A 23,484-nucleotide genomic window follows, 5' to 3' on the forward strand; every position below is an offset into this window, starting at 1 on the left:
ATAAACCACAGGAGAGGGCAAATTCTTTAGCAGGATAGCGCCCCTTCTGATACTTCAGCCTCCACATCAAAGCTCCTGAAAGCAAAGAAGGTCAAGGTGCTCCAGGATTGGCCAGCCTAGTCACCAGATATGAACATTATTGAGCATGTCTGGGGTAAGATGAAAGAGGAGGCATTGAAGATGAATTTACAGAATCTTAATGAACTCAGAGTCCTGCAAGAACGCTGTCTTTGCCATTCCAGATGACTTTATAAATAAGTGATTTGAGTCATTGTAGAGATGTATGGATGCAGTCCTCCAAGCTCATGATGGAGTCAGACACAATATTTATCTTTTTCCACTACAGCATGACTTCATATTCTATATTGGACATTATTTCTGTTGAGTGTAAAGACTTTTGTCTAAGCAGAGTCAGACCTTACTGTCCTAATGAAATAATTAAAAATCAAAACAAGATCATTTTATATTTTGGTAAAATAAGTGTAATCTAGAGGCCTTTGCCTTTCATATAAGCTACTTCTGATACCAAGTGATCAACTAGAAGTCAAGTTGTAGTTTGTTGTTCCTAAAACTTGGATTGGCGACAAGACTTTTGTCATGTAGTGTGTAATTCTCAGCATGCTTTGCATATGATTGCATTTAGAGAGTACGTGTTGACAGAAAGTATCCAAAGTGTTTTGAGTAAAGAGAAAGACTTTAATCCTCAATTAGTTTAGAGATTTCGAGAAGACTGAATTTGGAGGTTTCCACGCGCACTCATTTTTAGGGCATTTGCAGCATTTTTAATAACAGTAATGCTTGTTACTTAAAGAGATTTACAAAGTTTTTGATGAATGCTGAAAACCTGTATCCATTGACTTCCATAGTATTTGTTTTTACTACCATGGAAGTCAATGGTTGCTCTTTAAAGATTTGGAGCCAATTAAGTGCGAGTAAATAGTGAGTAAACTGTATTTTTTTGGGTGAACTATCCCTTTAAACCGATGTGAAATAACTGCTAGCTTTGAACTCAGTCGCACACTACTGGTTCCATATAAAATCACTAGATGTTTTTAAGGTGGTTTGGTTTAAACTGCAATGGTTAACAGACCATTCAGGTTATTCACATTAAATGATTAAGTTTAATTGGCTCAAGAAGAGCATCAACAATCCTAAATCACAGGATAATTCAGATCAATGCCATCAAATCAATTCAGGATTTGATGGCATTGGGTCAAAGTAAATATTGCTTTTGGGTTCTAATTGCATAAATTAAGTATAAGAACATTGCATTGCATGTTTTGTGCACTTTTATTAATGCTCAAACTCATGAATCGTGTACTGCTATAAAGTATAGTGTTTTAGTAGCATAGACAACACACGCATTGGTTAAATGTGTCTTGAACAGACTGTAAATTGTGTTCTTAAAGGGACAGTTCAACCAAAAAATTTAAAATTCCTCTATTTATTCACACTCAAGCAGTTCTACAGTGAATGTTGTGGGGGAAAAAAGCAGCTGTCATGCATAATTGGAACAAAAAAATACTATGGAAGTCAATGGCTGTTTTTGAAGCAAGTATATCTTCATTTTTGTTCAACAGAAGAAAGAAGCTCAAACAGGATTGAAACAAGTGGAGGATGAGGAAATGAAAGACATTTATTTTTGATGTGCTCTATCCTTTTAGGTCTCTCAAATATAAATATATATATAAATTTAAATACACATTTGGAATAGGAAAAGAGTAGTAAGGGATCATCTAAAAAATCCACACATCTGTTTTCAAACAAATCTGCATTTTAATGTTATTGGTTATACTATATTAAATACCATATTATATACCGGTTCATATATGTAATTTTATGACTACACACACATGATGCTGTCATTATTTTTTAAGTCCACTGGAGAGTGCCTAACTTTAAAGGGATAATTCACCCAAAAATGAAAATGATCTAATAATGTATTCTCCCTCATGTGGTTTCTTCTGTTGAACACAAAAGAAGATATACTGAAGAAATCTGGTTCCTGGTGCCCAATGACTTTTGTGGAATGCAATGGGTGCCATCTACCAGCATTTTTCTGGGTGGACTGTCTCTTTGACACATGACTATAGATCAGTGGTTCTCAGTCTAGTGGTCACGAATCCAAATTGGATCACCAATGATTTATAAGGGGTCAATCTAGTTTGAGGGTTACAAGTACAGATCAAACAGATACGGGATTAAATGATAAGACAAAATATTGACAGTTACTTTACCACTTTAATATTCATTAAAAGTGGATGAAAACCTGAGGTAAATACTTTCCAGCATTAATCACATTTCGCTTTCATCCAGACTGTCTGCAGTTTTTGTTCAGATCATGGACTAGATTGCACACAAGTGAAAATCAGATTGAGCCTTTCTGCACTCAGTGTTGCCACATAAAGCGGACTTTTTTCAACCCCAAAACACCCCAAATATTAGATTCATATTTAATTTAATGTATCCTAGATCCTATCCTATTATCTAATTTAACCTAGTTACTTTAACTGTCATCATTTTTAACCATACAGCAACACCAGCAGTCACAGAACCACAACGAAACACTGCCCCCTCTCACCCACACACTGCACTTAATGTTGTGTAGATTAGTGTATGTTTTACTTTCGAAATGGGGTATAAATTCATCCCATTTGGTGTTTTAAATTCTTTTGAACATAATTAGGTGCTGCTTGTCAATCAGACAACACTTCTATGTTTGTTTTTCCTGTCAATTGTGGAAAAAAAAGATAGACAGAAGTGTCACGATAAACCGCTGTGAGTTTAACTGCAGGCGCTGTGTGATGCGCATGCATGCAAAGGGCAGTCAGATTTCGATACAACTTTCCTTCTCCTCCTCTTGCGAGTGGGCCTATGCGGTTTGCGCTAGAGTAGGAGCACTCAGTTGTGTTTTGTTTAATACGTGGCATATCAAATCTCTATAATCTCATATCTCTAAAAATTTCAAGACCCCAATATGGTAAACGCCCAATCTGGCAACACTGTCTGCACTATTGCAAATATTAAATGAACCCCCACTCAAACAAAAGAAAAACCCAATAATCAGACGATGTTGTTTAACTTTTTTGTTAAGCATTGTCTGCTAGGTTTTAAGGGGTCATTAAAGGTTTTCAATGTAAAAATTGGGGTCTCATGAAAAAAATAGACCATAATACGCACATAACAGAAAGAAACTGCTTGATTTTTAAGCGGCAGAAACTCTCCATCATTCTACTCGATGACACAGGGGTGTATGTTCTGGGGTGTCGCTCAATGTGTGTTGTGGTGTGCGCAGATTGTACGCTTTGCTTCCTGGAAATTGAGGCACTGAGAGCTGGGAGAGTCACTTCTCTTTTCTGTGGGCTTTGTGCAGTGTTTCCGGTCTTCTCCGTATTAAAGCTGTGTGTGTGTGTGATTTTTTTTGCAGAGAACTGGAAGATGTGCTTGTAACACTCTGTGCTTTGAGAATCACATGGAATGTCATTGGAACTCAGAGGTTTGGAATTCTATCTTAATTCTGAGGTATATCTAAGAAACTAGACTGCTCATTTCATTTTGATGATTGCTGTGTTAATCTGGCAGAGAGAGACAGAGATGCTAAAATCAACCAGATATTTAGTCTTGCGTTTACTCCATCAGTTTGTAGTTATAAATTTCTGGTGAACATCACATTTTGGGGTGTTTTACAGAGTAATTGTTACATGTTTAATGTAGTAATAACATTAATTATGCATGAGTACATATCACTAAACCTAACCCTCATCTGTATTTAAAGGGATAGTTCACCTGAAAATGAAAGTTCTGTCATCATTTCCTCATCCTCCACTTGTTTGTCTTTCTTCTGTTGAACACAAAGGAAGAAATACTGAACAATGCTGGAAAAACAGAGACTTTTAGACATTTTTTTTTGTTGTATGCCAGCATTTTCCATATCCATTCCTTTGTGATTTATTAATAACATCATAAAAGTTGACAACAACTTGAGTGTGAGTAAATGATGAGGACATTTTCATTTCAAGGGTGAACTGCCCCTTTAAATATATAGTTATATGTCAACAAGAACACCAGATGTAGTCTATTTTAGGCTTAGAATCATATTTAATGTACAAAACAGATTTTATATATACATAGACAGCATGAACATGCATGCAAAGTGCAATGTGCCCAATAACCTTTGTGTACAACATTCAAAGAATGGATGAAATAATGGTCGCTTGTCCTTTAGAGTAACAGACAATAGTAATAGGGTAATAGTCTTTATATGAAAAACTAAACACTTACATTTACTAAACGCTTTACTTATTAAAATATATAAAAGAATAAATAATCATACTAGGTTTCATTATATTGTACAATTTATAAAATCTTCTAGTGGATTCATTGTTTTTTCTTTTTTTGCTATATCAATGGTTTCTAATAAATAATTGGTTTGTTACACTAAATGACATAATAATGTATATGTATAATCAGTAAAAACCTGTATAGTCATAAAAATAGATGGCAAAAAATAGGTCATCATTTTTAATTTAATTATTTAAGTTACTACTAATAAACGACAAGCAAATATGACATTTTGGTGTATACCGACTGATATTTTTGTATTTTCTCGACTGCTTTCTTTGGCGTGATGATATGATAGGGCCCTAAGGCGCAAGACGTGTTTGCCCCAACGTGTTGCTATTTTCAGACTAACGCAACCCTAATTTTCCTGTTTTCCACCACGTTGTTTAAATAGCAAATCCATTTGCGCCACTTTGTGAACTCATGGGCGTTCCGGTCTAGAAAAGAGGTGTGTTAAGGCGCATTAACAGACCCGCTGTCTAAAGTCCAGCGCAGGGCGCGTTAGTTGTGTACCTCGCTTACACATTGCTTAAAACACAGAGGTTGTACAGCAATACGCAAATATCTTTACAAATGAAAAAGAATTTAAGGATTCAAATATTACAAAAATTCTTTCTACATAAATATAAAAACCACTGCCTCCATCTCTGGGGGGCTTTTTTTCAGTTTATTCATGACAATTTGCTTTTGTATAATGTTATTATTATTATTATTATTATTATTATTTATTATATGCATATTTATATTGTTTTATTAAAAACAAGCTTAGATTTGTCCACCTGTCAGGTTTTGACCATTTAGGGCATAGCACATGTGTTTGGATATAACTCAGTTGTTTGACCACACGTTGTTATTATTGTTCATTTATTAATTTGCTGGAAATTAAAACTGAAATAGCTTTAAAACAAATCTTAGCACTTAACAAACGAAATTAATTATGTAGGCTAATGGATGTCTTCAGTGGAGTGTACAACACCGTTTCCTTATACTCAAAAGAGAGATAGAGAAAGTGAAAGTAAAGGCCGATTGGCGGAGGCTCATTCTTTATCCTTGTGCTGCAGATGGTCTGTTTAACTGTTTTCTCGCTAGTGAAGTGTTCAGTTTTTCCACTTACATAGTCCGCCATGTAAATAGCAAATGCGCCATGGCGCAAAGCAATTGACTCTTAAAGGGAATGGGAGATAAGACTCTGATTGGTTTATTCTGAAAACACACCCAAAACTCGTTAAGAGAATGAGCTCAACCCTGTTAGACCATGCGCCGTGGCGCAGAGCGTGTTTTTCACCCTTAATGCTTTTGCGCCCTTCGATTTAGACTGTGCACCTAGATCGGTAAAATAGAGCCCTTATTATTCTTATATTGACAAAAACGGCATATCATTTACTTTTTCCTCAGTATTAAAAAGCTAAATTTACCAGCAATTTTACTAGCAACCTGTTTAGTGATTGTCAGTTATAATCTCCATGAATCATAAATCAATACTTGAAACAGCAAGAATAGAAAGTAGTTGTTTTGGCTACAAGTAGTTGTATGAACAATTTATCTAAAATATAAACCTGCCCCAGCCTGACATTTATGACGAATACTTTAAAACATCTCTTCATCATAATCTGATCTATATTTACTCGCGCTTCAAAAGTAAAACGGAGAGTGGTCTAATTGGACTTGACTCTTTATATTCATTCATTCAAACTTTATTACAGACTCAAGGTCTAAAAAAAAAAATTATGCATAATATCTAACCAAGACAAGAACAGTTTACAAAAATACAACAATATGATTTAGGGCTGCATGATATTGGAAAAATCTGACATTGCGATATTTTGTTTTTCTGCCATAAATATTACAATATATAAACAATTTCACCAGATGACAAGGGCTATTTATAAATAATTTATTCAATTAGATTGATTAGACTGATTCTGGAGGCAAGTGAATGATTCAGAAGTGTCAAAGATGAACTCATTAAAACATTTAAACAGTGTTTTATAGTTTTTGGGGGGAATCAGATAGTGTTTAGGTGCAGAATTTGAATAATTAAATGTAAAATAGCACTGCAAAAGTCTTTACTTTATTATTCATTCAAAATTATTCTTTATTTAAGTTACAAATGTTAACATTTATTGTGCCTGAACATTTTGAACACTGTCAGGCCTGTAACTGAAAAACTTACTCCATTTTAGTTAAACTCTGTATCAACTACACAATTCTCATGCGTCTTAACCGGTTTCTCCTGGTCATAACCGAACATTGCAAATCCTGCCATGTGACGATTGCGGATGTGCACATTGCGATATCGATGCTAAAACGATATATTGTGCAGCCCTAATATCAATGTCTCGACAGCGTTCAGTACTAACCTCTATATCACAGGTGTCAATTCCAGCTCCTGGAGGGCCGCAGCTCTGCACGGTTTTGTTCCTACTCGAATTAAACACACCTGATCAAACTAATGCAGTCCTTCAGGCTTGTTTGAAACCTATAGGTAAGTGTGTTGGAGCAGGGTTGGAACTAAATTGTGCAGATCTGCGACACTCCAGGAACTGGAATTGACACCTGTGCTCAATGTGATAAACCCACGATAATCTCGTTATTGGAAGCATTAATGCATCAGATAAATGTATACATAAGACTTCATAACAGTGCTTTTAAAAGTGATAACTCTAGCACTCACAAACATTTCGCTTGCACTATGCCATCTAGGTCTCTTTAGTAAATGATTATAGGCAACTTATATAGTTAGAGCACAAGTGAGCAGTGTGAAGTATTGTACAGTGTGCATTAACCCTTGCGGCTGTTGGGGATGTTTTCATCCACTCTGGGGGGATTTTAAGGCTTAATTTGGCCACAACTTTCTCAGTGTTACAGCAAATGAAATGATTTTTGGTGAAAAAACGTATTTTGACACATATTCTGGGAAAATGCTTTGACATTTTCGAAAACCTCAACAATTCACTCCAGGCATATTTGCTAGACTGTACAAAAATGGTGTGTTCAATCAACTTGTGTTGGTACAAGATGAAGGAATTAGGTTGATTGAACATAAAAAAATGTATTTGTTCCAAAGAAAACCCCTAATAATTGTGCTGTTTCAGTCATTTTTTTTGAGTGTACGCTTTCGTTATGTTTGTTGGCTGTTTTTGCCCCATTGACTTTCATTATAATGACATTTTTTGATTGCAAAGCCACGACAGCATATAATCATTCAATTCAATTTTATTTATAAAGCACTTTAAAACAACACTGTCGACCAAAGTGCTGACAACAGAGAGTAAACAAACTTTAAAATACAAATAAATAAATATGTCAACATCTCACGCTGTGCTAAAAGCCAAACTTTTAGCAATCATGCATTCTTGTTGCTGATTTCTTACTGTTGATTATCAGTTGCAGTGCAAAAAAAGCTTAGTGGAGTTAAGGTTCCCCATATATGGAGTATAGCGTGTATGTGTGTGTGTGAGAAAGACATTTCAACATGAGCAGCTCAGCTCTCAGAACAGTAAACATAGTAAGTCTATTGATTCACACACTATAGTCTGCTGTTTTACTCCTCTCCTCCTGTTTAACCTCTACCCAACAGTAAAAACATCAAGAAAGAAAGCATTGATTCATGAAAGAATGCACGATTATATACTGTCGTGGCTTCGCAATCAAAAAAAATGTGGTTTTATTGAAAGCCAAATGGGCGAAAAACAGCCACACCAACATAACCAAAAGGATAGTCAATCTAAACAATACGTAGGGGATAAATAATAATATCTTCACTTCGTCTGTACAGAAGCTAAGAGTATTTTAGCCTGTACATATATCCTGTGCAATGGATTATAGTTGTTGAGTTTATAATTGTTGAGATACAGATCATGAGAGAGCTTAACCACATCCCCCTTTACACTTACATTACATTAAAAAAACAATAATAATAAAAAAAAAATCAATAGCAGTCACCATCGCACATCTGAGATCGCTAAATGCAGTTGAAATGTGCTTCTACTCTGCGTGCAGTTGAATCCCTGCATAAACCCTGAGTGTTTATGACTCCTGCACACTCTCCTGTGAAATGTAAATCTGTTAAATCATTTCCCAAGTGCTATTTGATTTAGAGAAGCATAATAGTTTAAATAACCAATTTCCAATAATTAATTTAATTTTGTTTTCACAATTACGACAGTACCTACTAGTTTTTTTTTAGTTATTTGCAAGATACTAGTATTCAGCTTTAAAGGGCACCTATGGTAAAAAAATCTACTTTTCAAGCTGTTTGGACAGACATGTGCATGTATGGTGTATAGACCGTCATATTGGGGTGATATAAGCACACCCAGTGCTTTTTTTTTCCAATTTAACAACAAAAAACGGTGGACCAATTAGAGCAGTTTTCAAACCGACCACAACTTTACGTAGGAGTACGGTCCCCCCGCCCACCAATATTGATTGACAGGCGCGTCATCATATCCTCAGTTTGTTGATTCACGTCCGCCATTTTCAGCGTGAGTCGAAGCAATATCACTAAAGGAACACCCTAGCTCTATTTTTAGATGCAAGGCTCATTAGGCTCAACACAAGAGCAATATTCTCCACATTATCGCTCTAATCGGAATTATTGGTTGTATCTTTAGGTAGGTTTGCAAACATGTGTACTTCTCATCGAGTCTACCTTATACTTCAGTCGTTTGCATTACTCGCGATCCCAGAAGCCCCCTCAGATCTTAACTAGCATGCGTTTTAGAATTCTAAACATAGGTTTCTATCAGGGTACACTCAAGTCGACGGCTGGGCGTCACGGACCGCTGCAGAAACCTATGTTTAGAAATCAAAATGCGTAGCGCGACTATTCGGGACACTTCATGTTTCTGCCGCGCCACAGAGAGTGTCTGGTGTGCCGTGTCGCGGCTTCGAACGGCGCATCCGGTGCCTCAGTCAAAGTTAATTCAGTGTGCGTGGTTATTAGTTTCTGTGTACAAGCTTGGCACTTGAAACTAGCACACAGTTGGCTGTAAAACTGTACAAAGACACATATGATGTTGTACTCTCTGCTTGGTCTGTGTCCGAGTCGTACATGTACGACTGATTACTGAACCTTTCACTCCTGCTCCTTCTCTGTCTGCCTGTCAGACTCTGTTGCAAACGCAGAGCGGGTGAGCTCATGGCCCCGCCCCCTTGTTACGTTGGCGGGAAGCCGAAACTATTCTACATGTGAAGCAACACACCCATAAATCAGCGAACTGTGGACACGCCCCCAACATGACACTTTTTAACACATTATAATAAAACAATCTGAATTGTGTTTTAAACTGAACCTAAACTGGCACACTCAGAAGAACCATAATATTAATATTAAATCATAAAAAAGAGGTAAACTATGTGCCCTTTAATGAGCATATTGTAGGTTAGACACCCTAGTGAGACAATGTGTGTAAGAGTAAAGTAGGAACTAGATTTTCTTTAAAATATACGTTAAAGTTTATTATTAAGCCATCTGGAGTCGTTTTGGTCACGGAAATTTACTTCTGCGTCTGAGAGAAAAAAAAATAAATAAAAATAATAATTCGCCAGATCGGAAGTGACGTCGGATGAGGCATATCGAGCGTATACACAGTATGAAGACAACTGATCGCGGTGCGCGTTTGGTTGCCGAGATAAGATATTCTGAGAGATTCATACAAATGACAGACCACAGCCGTACAATTATGAGCCTGTGGACAGACCAGCAGTCAGAGAAGTGTAATTGAGCTGTAATGTGTGGAGAACAAAGCAGGTTCTCAATGAGAGACCAGTGTTAGCTTACAGACAGATTTGTAAGATAACGAAATCTGATCTGGCATCAGCAAAGCTAATATTGATCATCTAAAAGTATTAACACTTACCAGTAACAGAAACTAATGAGCATTTAACAGAGTTATGCCACATTGACCCCATTTTTTTTAATTGTAGATAAGTGAATACAAAACACAAACAACACAGAACATCTGGAATAATGCAGAAACATGTAAACAAGGTACTTAAATCTTTTTATTACACAAAAGGTTTCCAGAGCTTTTGTATTTAAATAAAAATACCATCAAATATTAAAACAACTTAAATAAGTTTTTAAATGTGTGTCTTTTTGTCCGTTATTTTTTCATTGGGTATAAGATGATCCGTATAGGATCCCATTCTGGCAAAAAATACAAGTACAGTTGATTTGATTTGATTTATTTATTTTTGAACAAAGTATCATACACAAAATATCATTAACAAAAAATACATTTCAACATGGTCGAAAATGGAGTGGGATAAAGCAAATGCTTATTATTTTCCAACCCCATTACCACATACATCATTCATCTATTCCTTAAACTTATTTCTTCCTTTACTTATCTCTTCCTTTCACATGAACACATTCTATCCTTTTGGCATATCCGACAAACTATATGTTTGGTTCCATTTGTACCCGTATACCTTGTAACATAAACCCAGAGAAAAAAAACAAAGACAAAAAAACCTAGTACTGCAAATAGCCATTAATTAACATTTCATCATACCTTTCTTTTTTATACCTTTTCAATATTCCTTTAATAATTTATATTTATACAACTTTTTTTAATTGATTATTATCCTGACATTGTTTGAGAGTCAGATCTAGACTGTCCCATAGTTTTACACCACAGACAGACATGCACAAACTTTTTAAAGTTGTTCTTGTTTTCAATAAAACAAGTATAAAATATTTACAAAGATTTGATCAACAGATCTGATCTGCATTTATGGTTAAATAAACTCTTACTTTAACCCTAATTCAAGTTTAAATTCTAATGCAACTCAAGTTCAAGTTTTATTTATATATCACAAAATCATAGGCAGTGTTAATACCTAACATTTTTACTCTTTGTATATGTATAAGTATCTGTGTGATTGTGTGTATGAGTAGGTAACAAACATAATACTGAAAGAAAAATATATCATCTGACCCATTTAAAAGTAAACCTTATTAAACTTATTTTTCAGTAAGTGGGCCAACATTTATGGGTGCCACACTATCATGTCTTTAATGCGTGCTAAATTGTGAATGCTGTGTAAAAAGATGCCGACAGCCTGATCCTCTAAAACCCGGGGGAAGGATCTAGAAAGGAGAGCAAATGTAGTGGACAGTTCTGCATTCTTGTCGAGCCTGTGATGACCTCCAGCATTCCACTGTCAGACACGCAGTGAGGGCTGTGCATATATGCTGGGGAAATAATGCAGAAGTTTAAAATCATGTTTATTAATATTGTATATTTTAAAATTCACCATATGATTTTTAATATAACCTAATACAGAAAACACAACCAGATTTGCAGACTCCTGGATAGTGAACTCCAAACCACCTCACAAATATACAGTAGCTTGTACCCCATTATAAGTTGAGCATGTGTGAACAAACTTCAATTTTTCAAATGTTATTTGTTTTTCTTCTACAAGATGAATGTTCCTCATATGTGAATATAAAAGTGCCTTTCCTTATTGACAGGACAGAATATTTGTACTCTCCCTCAAGTGGTTTTAAACCTTATTGACTTTCTTCTGTTGATCACAAAAGAAGATATTTTGAACAAAGCTAAATATCTGTAACCATTCACTTCTATAGTAGGAAAAACAGATACTATGGAAGTCAATGGTTACACGTTTCTAATATTTTAAAAAGAGGAAATGAAAGATAGTGTCTGAGTTTACCTCCCTGTATTATATAAAAATATTCTAGGAATTATTTGCCCTTCTAGTTGTTATCAAATAATACCATGTATAATTAATTCACAATAGGGGTCATAATAATTTACTTGGTGAATGAGGAAGGTCTGAGGTTACATTGAGGTAAAGTTGGTTTTATATTCACACGTTCTGACTTTCTCCCTAATAATATAGCTTCAGAAAAGTATTCTTTGCTAATACCTAATAATAACATCATATTAGCAGCCAATGACTATCAAAGTACAACATTGTTCACTCTCAGTTTAATAGTGCTAAAGTCATATTTACGTGTGATTTCAGTCATTATATTCAAAGTACCATGGTAAACAATACAAGCTGTCACTAAACGAATATGCGAATATAAAAATCAACTTAAGCTTAGTTGAGGTTACTCTGTGAGCCAAAGTGAAGCACAGTTGAGCGAGAGACCCGTGGAGAGAAAGCCTTCAGCTCTGGGTTAGCATCACTGTGTCCAGATAGAGGTAAAGTAGGTTTTATATTAGCACATTCATTCATTCATTGAGCTAGCAGCAGTGTTATAGGCTATTCCAACATACACATCGCGTTGCTTCAAATAACTCAAATAATCATGCTTACTGACTTCAAAGTTGACAAACATAAAAGAAAAACGAGTCGTCTTACCGTGTACAGTTCTTGTTTTCATCGAGCTGCATCTCCGATTGATGATGTTTTTTGCCGTTTTCGCGTCAGCTTTCGGTCTTATCGGATTCATCCCATTTCACGAACCAAAATAGCAACGGGAAACTTGTGGACTTGATTTGCTGACAGGCTGGAGTTTGTGCAGTTCCCATAAACGCAATAATATACCACGATGATGATAAATTACGCCAAAAATAACAACAGTTTCTGCGATATGCTACTCTTGTCTCACTGTAAACAGTGCACGCCTCTCAGATAAGTGCCCAATCTGACGTCACCGGGGTGGTTAGAAGAAAAGAGCGGACTTTCCGGAAGTGGGAAAACAGACACATTTTCTTTAAAGCTTGTGCCCTTGCCCTTCGCAAAACATTTTAATATAGTATTTTATGGTATTATAGAGTATTTTCACAAACGATTCTACCTTTTTTTTTTTAAATAGTTTTTTAACCTACAATATGCTCTTTAAGTGCAATTTAAAGGCTTAACTAAGTTAACTAGACAAGTTATTGTGGTTTGTTCTGTAGATAATTGAAGAAAAAAAATATTTAAGGGGGCTAATAATATTGACCATATATTAATATTGACCATTCTAATAATATTGACCATTTTTAGTTGTTATTCCAGCCAAACAAACAAACAAACAAACAAACAAACAAAAAAAAGACTTCATCCAGAGAAAAAATATTATATAATACTGTGAAAATGTCTTTGCTCTGTTAAACATAAGTTAGGAAATATTTGAAAAAGAAAAAAAAATAGATGAAGGCCAATAATTCTGCCTGTATAATTTTAAATAGAAAAAACGGACGTTTTGCGTGGGTATATACATGGCTAGTTTCACTCTGCGATTGTAGAAATTTCTGGGCCCTATCATACACGCAGCACAATAAGGTGCAAGATGAGTTTGCCCCGACATGTTGCTATTTTCAGACAAACGCAACCTTATTTCCCACCATGTTGTTTAAACAGCAAATCCATTTGCGCCACTTTGTGGCCTCATGGGTGTTCCGGTATATTCTGGTTGTGGCTGGAAGAGCATCTGCTGCCTAAAACATGTGCTGGAATAGTTGGCGGTTCATGGTGACCCCTGATAAACAAGGGACTAAACTGAAGGAAAATGAATGAATATTTTGAGCCTTGAGACGCTGTTTAGGTCTTTAAGGGTTAATGAGGCATGCCTGGAGCAAACAGCACTACTATCTGATTGAAACAAAGCAGTTTTTAGCCTTTGAGGTTTGTTTACAATGAAAAAGGGTAGAAAATCTTGAGCTTTGAAAATTTATCAAATAATAGAAGTGACTTTTATAGTTGTAAATGTAAATATGAGATTTGTTTATATAATTGGTACTGTCAGTGAAACAGATATTAATGGCTCCAAATCAGCAAGCAGGTGATGATATATTGGATTAAGGGTGTGCAATATTTATCATCTGCAATCATAGAGTAACTGTAGTTATAACAGTGTTTGTATTGGCGTTATTGAGCATGTCGCTCATTTTGCTAACAACATCTAAAGCGTTGCCTGTGTGATGAAGCCTATTAGAATAAACCAGTACATTAAGAAAGCAATCAATATCCGCTGATGGGTTTTTTATCCTTTACATATTATAGATCTTTCTCAAATGTCAGTGCATGATCTCTAATGTGATTTGTTTTTTATACAACAGCTCAACACAGCTAGTGATAATGTATTAATAATCATCTTTGAGCGAATCATATGCTGTTGTACAGACATCCAGGTAATTTACATGTGTTGTAGTGATACACAATCCTGTGTACATTTTTATCATTTGTAACTGAAGTGTTTAGATGATTGTGTTGTTATTTTTGTGGTCAAAAGTGCATCAATATGTGGATGTCAAATGGACGTCAATGCTTTGACATCAAATCGGTTTTCATTTTAACATCATTTTTGATGTGGTTTTGATATCAGAGTGCCCGCTGGGTTACTGTAATGTCAGCTGAATCCACAGACAGACATTGTGGCTTTCTAAATGGAGGTGTAATGGAGATGAAGTGCTGTTAATAGTTTGTGGACCACTAAACCACTGTACAAGAACTGATGTAATGTTGTGGTTGTCATTTACTTTGTGTGTGTTCAGCTGTCTAAGTGCTCTGTTGCCCTTGACTGAAGGTCAAGCAGGACATACAGATCAGGGACTGGAAGATCTTCTCAGTAAACTGACGACACATGAGGAATTATTCACAGTAAGTGTGAAATGTGATATTATGATGCATTATTCGACCAAAACTCATCTAGAATGATTATTTCCAAACCTTTTCTCTTTTAGAGCTCTACAGCACACTTGTACACGCCAAAGATAGAAGATATTAAAGTAAGATCACTTAAATAACTTCATGAAATGATATTAATACAATTTTGACTTGGGTTAAATATGAGAGCTGCCATTTTTTGTCTAAATGAATTAAATGAACAAAAGTGACTTTTTTAAAATACATAAAGCATATTAAGTACATGTAAAGTGTCTGCCTGAATGTTTCAATTAACTACGTGTTTCCATCATCTTTATGTAAAGATGATATGAGGCTTATTCTATTCTGTATTTTAAGTTTAAAATTCATCACTGACGAATGAGTAAAACCTAGTGGTTTGAAGGATAACGGAAAAGTTAAATGAGGAGTGTTTCATGCCAAACTGTGATCCATAAATCATCTAAATTTGTCATCACACTTTAAAATGTTTCAGCGTACAAGCTATTGTTACACTAAATGGGATTCTTGTTGTCTATACAGTAAATCATGGTCAAATTGTGTGAAAGTCTTATTGCTCTGCTTTATTGTTTTGACTAAACTTTAGTAACACTGCATAACATTTCTGTATAAAACTGAAGCACTTACTCTTTGCTTGTCTGCAGAATTGCACATTTAAGTTTGTTGACTGTTTTCTAATGGAAATGAAAGTTGTCTTGTATGAAGAAGGCTCAGGAGAAGACTCACCAGAGGTGGTGATGGTAGAAAGAACCTTACAGCACTACAGCCAAAACGTAAGTCAAGGCATGAAGCTTGTCAGGATTGTGCATCATTTACAACTGATACGACTGAATTGTAAATGTTTATAATAACATGTCTCATTTTTCATTGACCATAAGTGAAGTTAATTTATAAACTAATTTCGAGAGGATCACGTGCTTATGATTGCTTGCAGCCGGTCCTGCATTATTCAATTTATGATTCACCAATCAGGCGATTCCTAAGCCACTATAAATACCCTAAGTTCCATATCACAGCCATCTTCATTTTGAAGAATCCACCCTTCCACCCCTACTCCTCCTCCTTTCCTACATGGGTGGCATGGCAGCCCTGTGGTTAGCACTGTTGCCTCACAGCAAGAACATCACTGGTTTTAGTCCTTACCAAGCCAGCCGACGTTTCTGTGCGAAGTTTACACGTTCTCCCCGTGCTCATGTGGGTTTCCCCCGGGTTCCCCGGTTTCCTCCCACAGTCCAAAAACATGCAACTTAAGTTAATTGACTAATCCAGATCAGCACCATAGACATGCTCCTAGTAAGTAGTTATCTCTTAAGAGCAATCACTCTCTGTTCATTAGCTACTACAGCAGGGGAGTTCTGAGCTCATACTCCTCTCTCGCCTTGCAAACGGGAGGGAGCCCCAGGCTCGAGGATCTTATGAGCTCAGGGCTCTCTCCCGGGACAGCATGCCAAACAAGCTTTATAATCAATCATCAGCTAAGTGTGAACTCTTGAATCCTATTTATTCACTCAACATGTGGAAAATTTTTTGGAAACCTTTAATAATCGCTATTTGAGATGACACTATAGAACAGTGCGCATCAGTGTAATTTTATCTTAACTAAAATAAATCCTAAAACATTGAAGTAAAACATTACATAAACAGAAAAATCTACATTTAATTTAAATGATATTCAAATAACACAGTTAAAAAATGGAAATTATTTTAACATAAACACCTATTATTTGGTTTTATCCTGGACATTTTAAGATAAAAGTTAAATATTTTTTAAGTAATAAATTATTTTTAGACTATTTATACACACACATATATGTATGTGCATGTTTGTGTAATATAATAATGGCATAGACACTCATAAACAATTAAATTACTAAAACTTTAACATAAAGAATCATTATATACAGTTGAAGTCAGCATTATTAGCCCCCTTTGAATTTTTTTCTTTATTAAATATTTCCCAAATGATGTTCAACAGAGCATGGAAATTTTCACAGTATGTCTGATAATATTTTTTCTTCTGGAGAAAGTCTTATTCAAATCAAATCAAATCACTTTAATTGTCACATCATCAGCAGCACGTGTGCTGTGATGAGTGAAAAGCTTAGGTGCTGGCTCCAGACAGTGCAAAATACCGATAGTGCAAATACAATGACAGTGCAAAATACAGACAGTGCAAAATACAACTATAGTCCAACATACAACAGCATACTGCCAAAAAAAACAAACAAAAAAAACAGGACAATGTAAAATTGGCAGTGTTGACAGCAATATGTACAATGAATAGGTGTACACATAGCTGTAGGCAGTGTTGTTTTAAGTATGGATTGGTTAAAGTGCAGTGCATGCTACATATTGATAGTGTGCAGTGAGGGGTGTGGAAGAGTTTGTGTGGAGTGTGTTAAGTGTTCATCAGCCTGATAGTCTAAGGCAGTGTTTCCCAACCCTGTTCCTGGAGGCACACCAACAGTACATATTTTGGAAGTCTCCCTTTTCTGACCCATTAACTTCAGGTGTTGGAGTCTCTTCTGATGTTATGATAAGTTGATTCAGGTGTGTTTGATTAGGGAGAGGTTGAAAATGTGTACTGTACACCACTTTAAGATCAAAATTATTAGCCCCTTTAAATATTTTTTCGATAGTCTACAGAACAAACCATCGTTATACAATAACTTGCCTAATTACCCTAACCTGCCTAGTTAACCTAATTGACCTAGTTAAGCCTATAAATGTCACTTTAGGCTGTATAGAAGTGTCTTGAAAAATATCTAGTCAAATATTATTTACTGTCATCATGGCAAAAATAAAATAAATCAGTTATTAGAAATGAGAAAAAATATTATCAGACATACTGTGAAAATGTCCTTGCTCTGTTAAACATCATTTGGGAAACATTTAAAAATTCTTTGTTTTTGATATTAAGTTGTGTGATTATTATTATTTTTTAATTACTCGTCCCGCCATTTCAATTCAAATTAACAGCCATGAATGTGATGTGAGCTGATTCTTCAATTCTGAATGATACATTTCTATTATGTCTAATCATGAACGACAACTATATTAATGAAGAGTTTGTGTTTCCACAGAATTGTTCAGCGCGACATCCCTGTGAACTGCAAGAGCTCACCAACTCCACTGTGTTCTTTTACAGGATGAAGAGCTTTCTGCAAAAACTTATAAATTATTGCGGAATAGAAAACAAAGCAACGTGTGATTAAAATCACTATTTCACCGATAACATACACAATAAGCTCACTTATATATTATCATCCTAAATTAAGCTAGTGTCTTTTATTTTGTACTATTAATATTTATATCTCTTCTCTCTGAATGTGTGACTTAATACTGTAAGAATGATATATTTTTGTAACAAAAACAATGGGGTTTCGTGACTGATTGTTCTGTGAATGTCCTTCAAAATGTACAGATGAACAAATACCTTAAATTGTGAAATATGTTTTTATATGTCGTTTTTTATGTATTGTTACATTAAAGCATTTTTTAACAGAAATTGTCATGTGTTGATGTGCTGCTGAGGTGAACTGGATCCCAGAGAGTGCACGTGTTTTGCTTTTTATGCATTGGCTGTTCAAGTTGCCTTCTATTGTTTATTCTTGCTTGAGGAGGAATTTCCTGTAAAAACTTAATCTGCTTTAAGATCGACTAGTTCATGTTTACATTACTAATTATAAAACCGACAGTTCCGGTTCCTGAGTGGTCGAATGGAATTCAGTGACTCTTATTGCGTCTCAGTTGACCCATTGACATATAAAACTACAGAGCAGTTCCATGCAAATGTTAACCTTGCAATTAAAAAACGAAAGTGTTCAACTAAATAGCGAAACCCTTTCTACATTGTTTGCAGTGTTGGGGAGTAACTACTTAGATGTAATGGCATTACGTAATTTAGTTACAAAATAAAAATAACAGTAATTCGTTATAGTTACTGAGAAAAAATGTGTAAAATTACAGTTACTTATATTACAAATGGGGTTACATCTAAATGTTCTTTACAAATCTGGGATATGTTCAGTAATATTGACCTGTTGCTTTGCCTGTTTTTGATATGCACGATGCCTTCTGCTAGGGTCATTTATTAAAGCGGTGCTACACTGTAAAAAATGGCCATGATTTCAACGGTAAAACTGTAAAAATGCTACAGTACAAATCCGTAACCTGGTAAACGGTATGATTCCTTCATATATACAGCGAATAACCGTAAATTGACTTTCCCAGAATTCCCTGTATGGCAGATCACTTTTTATGCTTTTTGTTGACGCCATTATGGATCTTTTTAGTTGTTTCCCCATCAGTTATGTACATTAGAGATTTATGTTACATCTAATGTTGATTAACAATGTTTATTTCATGACTTTAATTTCATGTGTGTTACCACACTGGTGTTTAGTAGCTGTGTGAATGACACTGAGCACCTACTATACACTGATACACTTTTCTGCTTGTGGGAAATGTGGTTTATGACGAGCATTGGTTCATTATTTAACTTCCTCATCACCACCTGCATATGGGTGTGCTAAAATGTCTGTGTAACAAAAGATGTGTAGATGTTTGTAGTTCAAAATACAGACATATTACCTCTTTAAATTAATAAAATACAGTAATCTACCGTAAAAATGAGAAATTACTTTTACGGTTTGTACCATATTTTTAACAGTAAAGTACTGGCAACCACAGCTGCCGTTTTTTTTACAGTAAATTTTACGGATTTATTTTTTACAGTGTATTCTGATGCTTTTGATTGGTTTTCCAGTTTGATTGCGGAGCACCACGTCTACCAGTTACGTTAATTCTCTGCCGCTGAAAGCATTAGGCTACTACAAGCAGTCTGAGATTTGCCACCATTGCGAGTGATAAAAATGCATTTTATTGCTGGAAATTTAAAATAATTTCACCCTGAAATCCGAGACAGGCATAAATACAACAGTTCAGTGCACAATGTGTTTTACAGACGTTAAAATACTTTTGACATCAAAGGCTTCAATGTTGAACCTGAGGAAGCATCTGCAGGTATGTAACCTAGCCTTTCTGTATTTTATAAAAGCAAATGGTTTTTGTTGTTATCGTGAGTGTACAGAAATAAAACAGACCCTTTCATTTCGAATGATGTATTATGACTCACAAACTTATCAATTTGTGAAATTTAGGGCACCAACAGACTCCTCTGGCCAAAGCGAAAGTGAGCCAATGAAAGTAAATCTATACGATGGCTAGAATGTACGATTTATTCTTCATCCTGTTTTTCTGTGGTTACAACAAACTTTTTGGTGTGTTACTGCCAACCTCTTGCTCTGCTCGATTACGTCACCAATCAATCATTGTGCTGACAAGAAACTTGCTTGATGGATAGATGACTGAGGGAGAGGAGGTCGTTTTAACAAAACTAATATTGGATTTTTTTTAATGCGTGTGCGTGTAAAACAATATAATTTGCAGAAAGAAAATTATGGGCTTCTCCACAAAGTAATAACTTACTCCACCCTGTTTAGAGTATCATTATGGACGTTTTACATTACAACTAACATGGTTCAAATGATGGCTCTGCGACAGAGAAACTACAGGTTTTGGGAAACACTCGTCACTACATCATTCTGTTCCCAAACAATGCATCGTACTATGATAGTTCAGCTGCAAGTTACGCTTTTGTTTGGGAAACACACCCCTGGTTAGTTATTTTGGAATATATAAACTGATAGAGCAATATACTGCTTTAATCTCACATCAATAATGCTGGAATTGCTCTACTATGTAACAATCGTAGGTGAGCTTTGGGGTCACACTCTACCACTTCCTGATTACCGGACCGTTCTGTTCCTTAGTTACCAGCCCTATCTATCAAGGCATTGCTGTTGGTCTGTGCAGAAATTAAAGGATCAAGATTCTCTGTAGACAACAATACGACGTGCAGTGCCAAGTTGTGGAAAAAGTCTTTGCATTGGCCTTATTCTTTAACTTAGAGTGGGCGCAGCCATCGGAACATTACTGTCACGAGAAGTCCAGTTTCATTCACTTCCATTTATTATTTTTTTGACGTTCAAAGCAGCCTGTTATGCAGCTTGATTTTGCAAACTGATATTTTATTACTGTACTATTAAATTTGTTATGTATAAATGTTTGTATTATTATACCTAGTCATTCCTCTCATAGGCAACTGAATTGGAAGCTCTAAAACTAGCACACCTCTGCATTCAGAATTAGGTCGACTGTCTTTCATCTGACCCCAACATTAGGAAAAATAGATGTACTTTATTTTCTATGAATTTCAAGAAATCATTAACAGCACTTTCCTTTGTTTGCTTCAATTTTCTAAGTATTAATTTAGATTAAAAAAAACAGTTTGACTGAAAGATCATGCAGTGGCATAGTAGCCTCCCAAGAAACAAATAATGTTCCCAAGACATTCCTGGAAGGTTCTATATTGGTTCCCCTCCAAAAAAGTAACCAAAAGGAAACCATATGGGAACATTAGGTGTCTGCTGGGATAATGTCGCACCACAAAAGTGTGAGTTACGTAAGTGTTCTCAATGGGGTATATGCACACAGACTTTTAATTTCAGTCAGCCAGCTCCAAGGCTTCCGGTTATTTGTCATTACATACAAAAAGCTGCATTTAACATCTGATTTCTTAAAAAAAACAGCGATCTTCACTGCCTGGCTGAGATCCGATATAAAGTGGGTATCAGACAAAACAAGAAGCACTGAATTCAATTATATTTGTTCGTGCCATGTCTTTAAAATATGGAAATTAATTTTACCCTAGTACTTTCAATAGAATTTCTGCACTAGCTTGCAGCTAATGATGGTGCGTTCGTTTAAACTGTCTGTCGTCTTTTTTCACGTTTTCATTACAACATCGCTGCTGTAAAAGAAACCTTATAAAATTGAAAATAGTCATATAAAGCTTTCACTGGAAGTTCATCATTAGCTGAAAAACACTAGCTGTGCATATAGCCCAATGCTTTGTCATATATTACAGATTTATTTATATGAGATTATAAATTCTGTATTAAAAGCAATGGTGAATGGGAATGTGTCCCTACAGCGTAATTAATTGTGGAAATCTGGGATACAAGAACCTGGATCCCATTGATCTACATAGGTTTATATCACATTTACACTGATTTGAGATAAATTGTAAGCACTAGTACAAATGCAGGCTACAAATGAAGATGGAATCAGATATGCTCTGTTAACTTATGGTTAAGCTTGTTGATTTATTTGATCCACTTCCTCTGCATATCTGATCTTGGCTTGTCTTATACTACAGTGCTTAAGATTGGATATTAGGCTACATATTTTCAGCTTCTTAGACAAACAAGGAGCATTTATAAAAGGTATCTACTCATTAGTTAACTTAAATCTGAGTAAGTTGTTTTCCAATAAAGTATTACTTTTAATGGTCGGCTTTACTTTACTACTTTACGGTTCACATTGTGCGCTACTGAGTGTGTCCCATAAAATGGCGGAAGGCAATTCGCCGTAGAACCCTGGGTAGGAGGAATTTCTTTCTTACTAAAACTGCCATTTAAATTATCTGACTTTCATGCGCAAGTGAACTATATTGGAAAATATTGTACTAGCACAATTTTACTCCACATCATGTTATCATTTGGAATAACAGGTGTATTTTACATAAGAGGAAATCTTTATTTTTTTTAAAGACTGGTTTGACAAAGGAGTTTGGAATGCAATTAATTTAATGGATGATGATGGTAATATGTTGAGTTATGATCATTTTAAGTTAAAATTTAATTTTAATTGTTCATATAGAGAATTCTCTTTGGTTGTCAAAGCTACTCCTGTAGCTTTGAGGAATTTAGTTAAAGGTATAGTGGAATACTCTTCTGTAATACCTACACTGGTTGATTTGTTTATTAATATTTATTCATTTCTGGATATTAAATGTAACAACAAGGTCTAGAGATCACTACTGACAAAAGAATATTTTCCTCTTCCTATTAAAAGAAAAGTTTTATCTGAGAGATTTTCTAAAGCGGACACTATTGAAGTTAGAAAAAGATACCTGTCATTTCCCTTGTTACCTAAAATGAAAGAAGTGCATTTCAAAACAATTAATGCTATTTATCCATGTACTGAATTTCTTAGAATAAGATTTAATTTAGACAGTAATGCTTGTATTTTCTGCTTGAAAGATATTGAATCTCAGGAACATCTTTTTTTAATAGTTGTTCTTTTGTCAAATCCTTTTGGGACAGATTGTATGAGTGGTTGATGACAAAAAATGTAATACCTGCGTTTGACTACTGCGATTCACAATGCTTCACATTGTGAAATTTGGTATTTTTATGAAAAACAAAGAAATTGAATTTCTGTGCAATAATATGTTGATTTTAGCAAAATTTTATATTCACAAATGTAGATTTGTTAAAGTTTCTCCTTGTTTCAAAGCATTTAAAAACGATTTCAACATTTTATATAAATCCATAAAACAGGTAAAAACAGAAGGTGCCTTAAAGCTCTCTAAGCTTTTGTCAACTTATATGGACTGACCCCCCTTAATGTAATGTATTT

General features: G+C 35.2%; 1 protein-coding gene across 1 annotated transcript in view; it reads left to right on the forward strand.

Annotated features, from left to right (window-relative positions):
• Positions 1-18,445, forward strand: part of il15 (interleukin 15) — a 23,956-nt gene extending 5,511 nt beyond the window's left edge. The window contains exons 2-6 of the mRNA XM_056456461.1: positions 3,428-3,522; positions 14,808-14,913; positions 14,997-15,041; positions 15,582-15,710; positions 18,021-18,445. Coding sequence (XP_056312436.1) covers positions 3,428-3,522; positions 14,808-14,913; positions 14,997-15,041; positions 15,582-15,710; positions 18,021-18,152 — 507 coding nt within the window. The 3' untranslated portion in view covers positions 18,153-18,445. The remainder of the gene's footprint in view (positions 1-3,427; positions 3,523-14,807; positions 14,914-14,996; positions 15,042-15,581; positions 15,711-18,020) is intronic.
• Positions 18,446-23,484: the final 5,039 nt, after the last annotated feature.

This window comes from Danio aesculapii, chromosome 1 (genome assembly GCF_903798145.1).
Source record: "Danio aesculapii chromosome 1, fDanAes4.1, whole genome shotgun sequence".
Taxonomy (NCBI): Eukaryota; Metazoa; Chordata; class Actinopteri; order Cypriniformes; family Danionidae; genus Danio; species Danio aesculapii.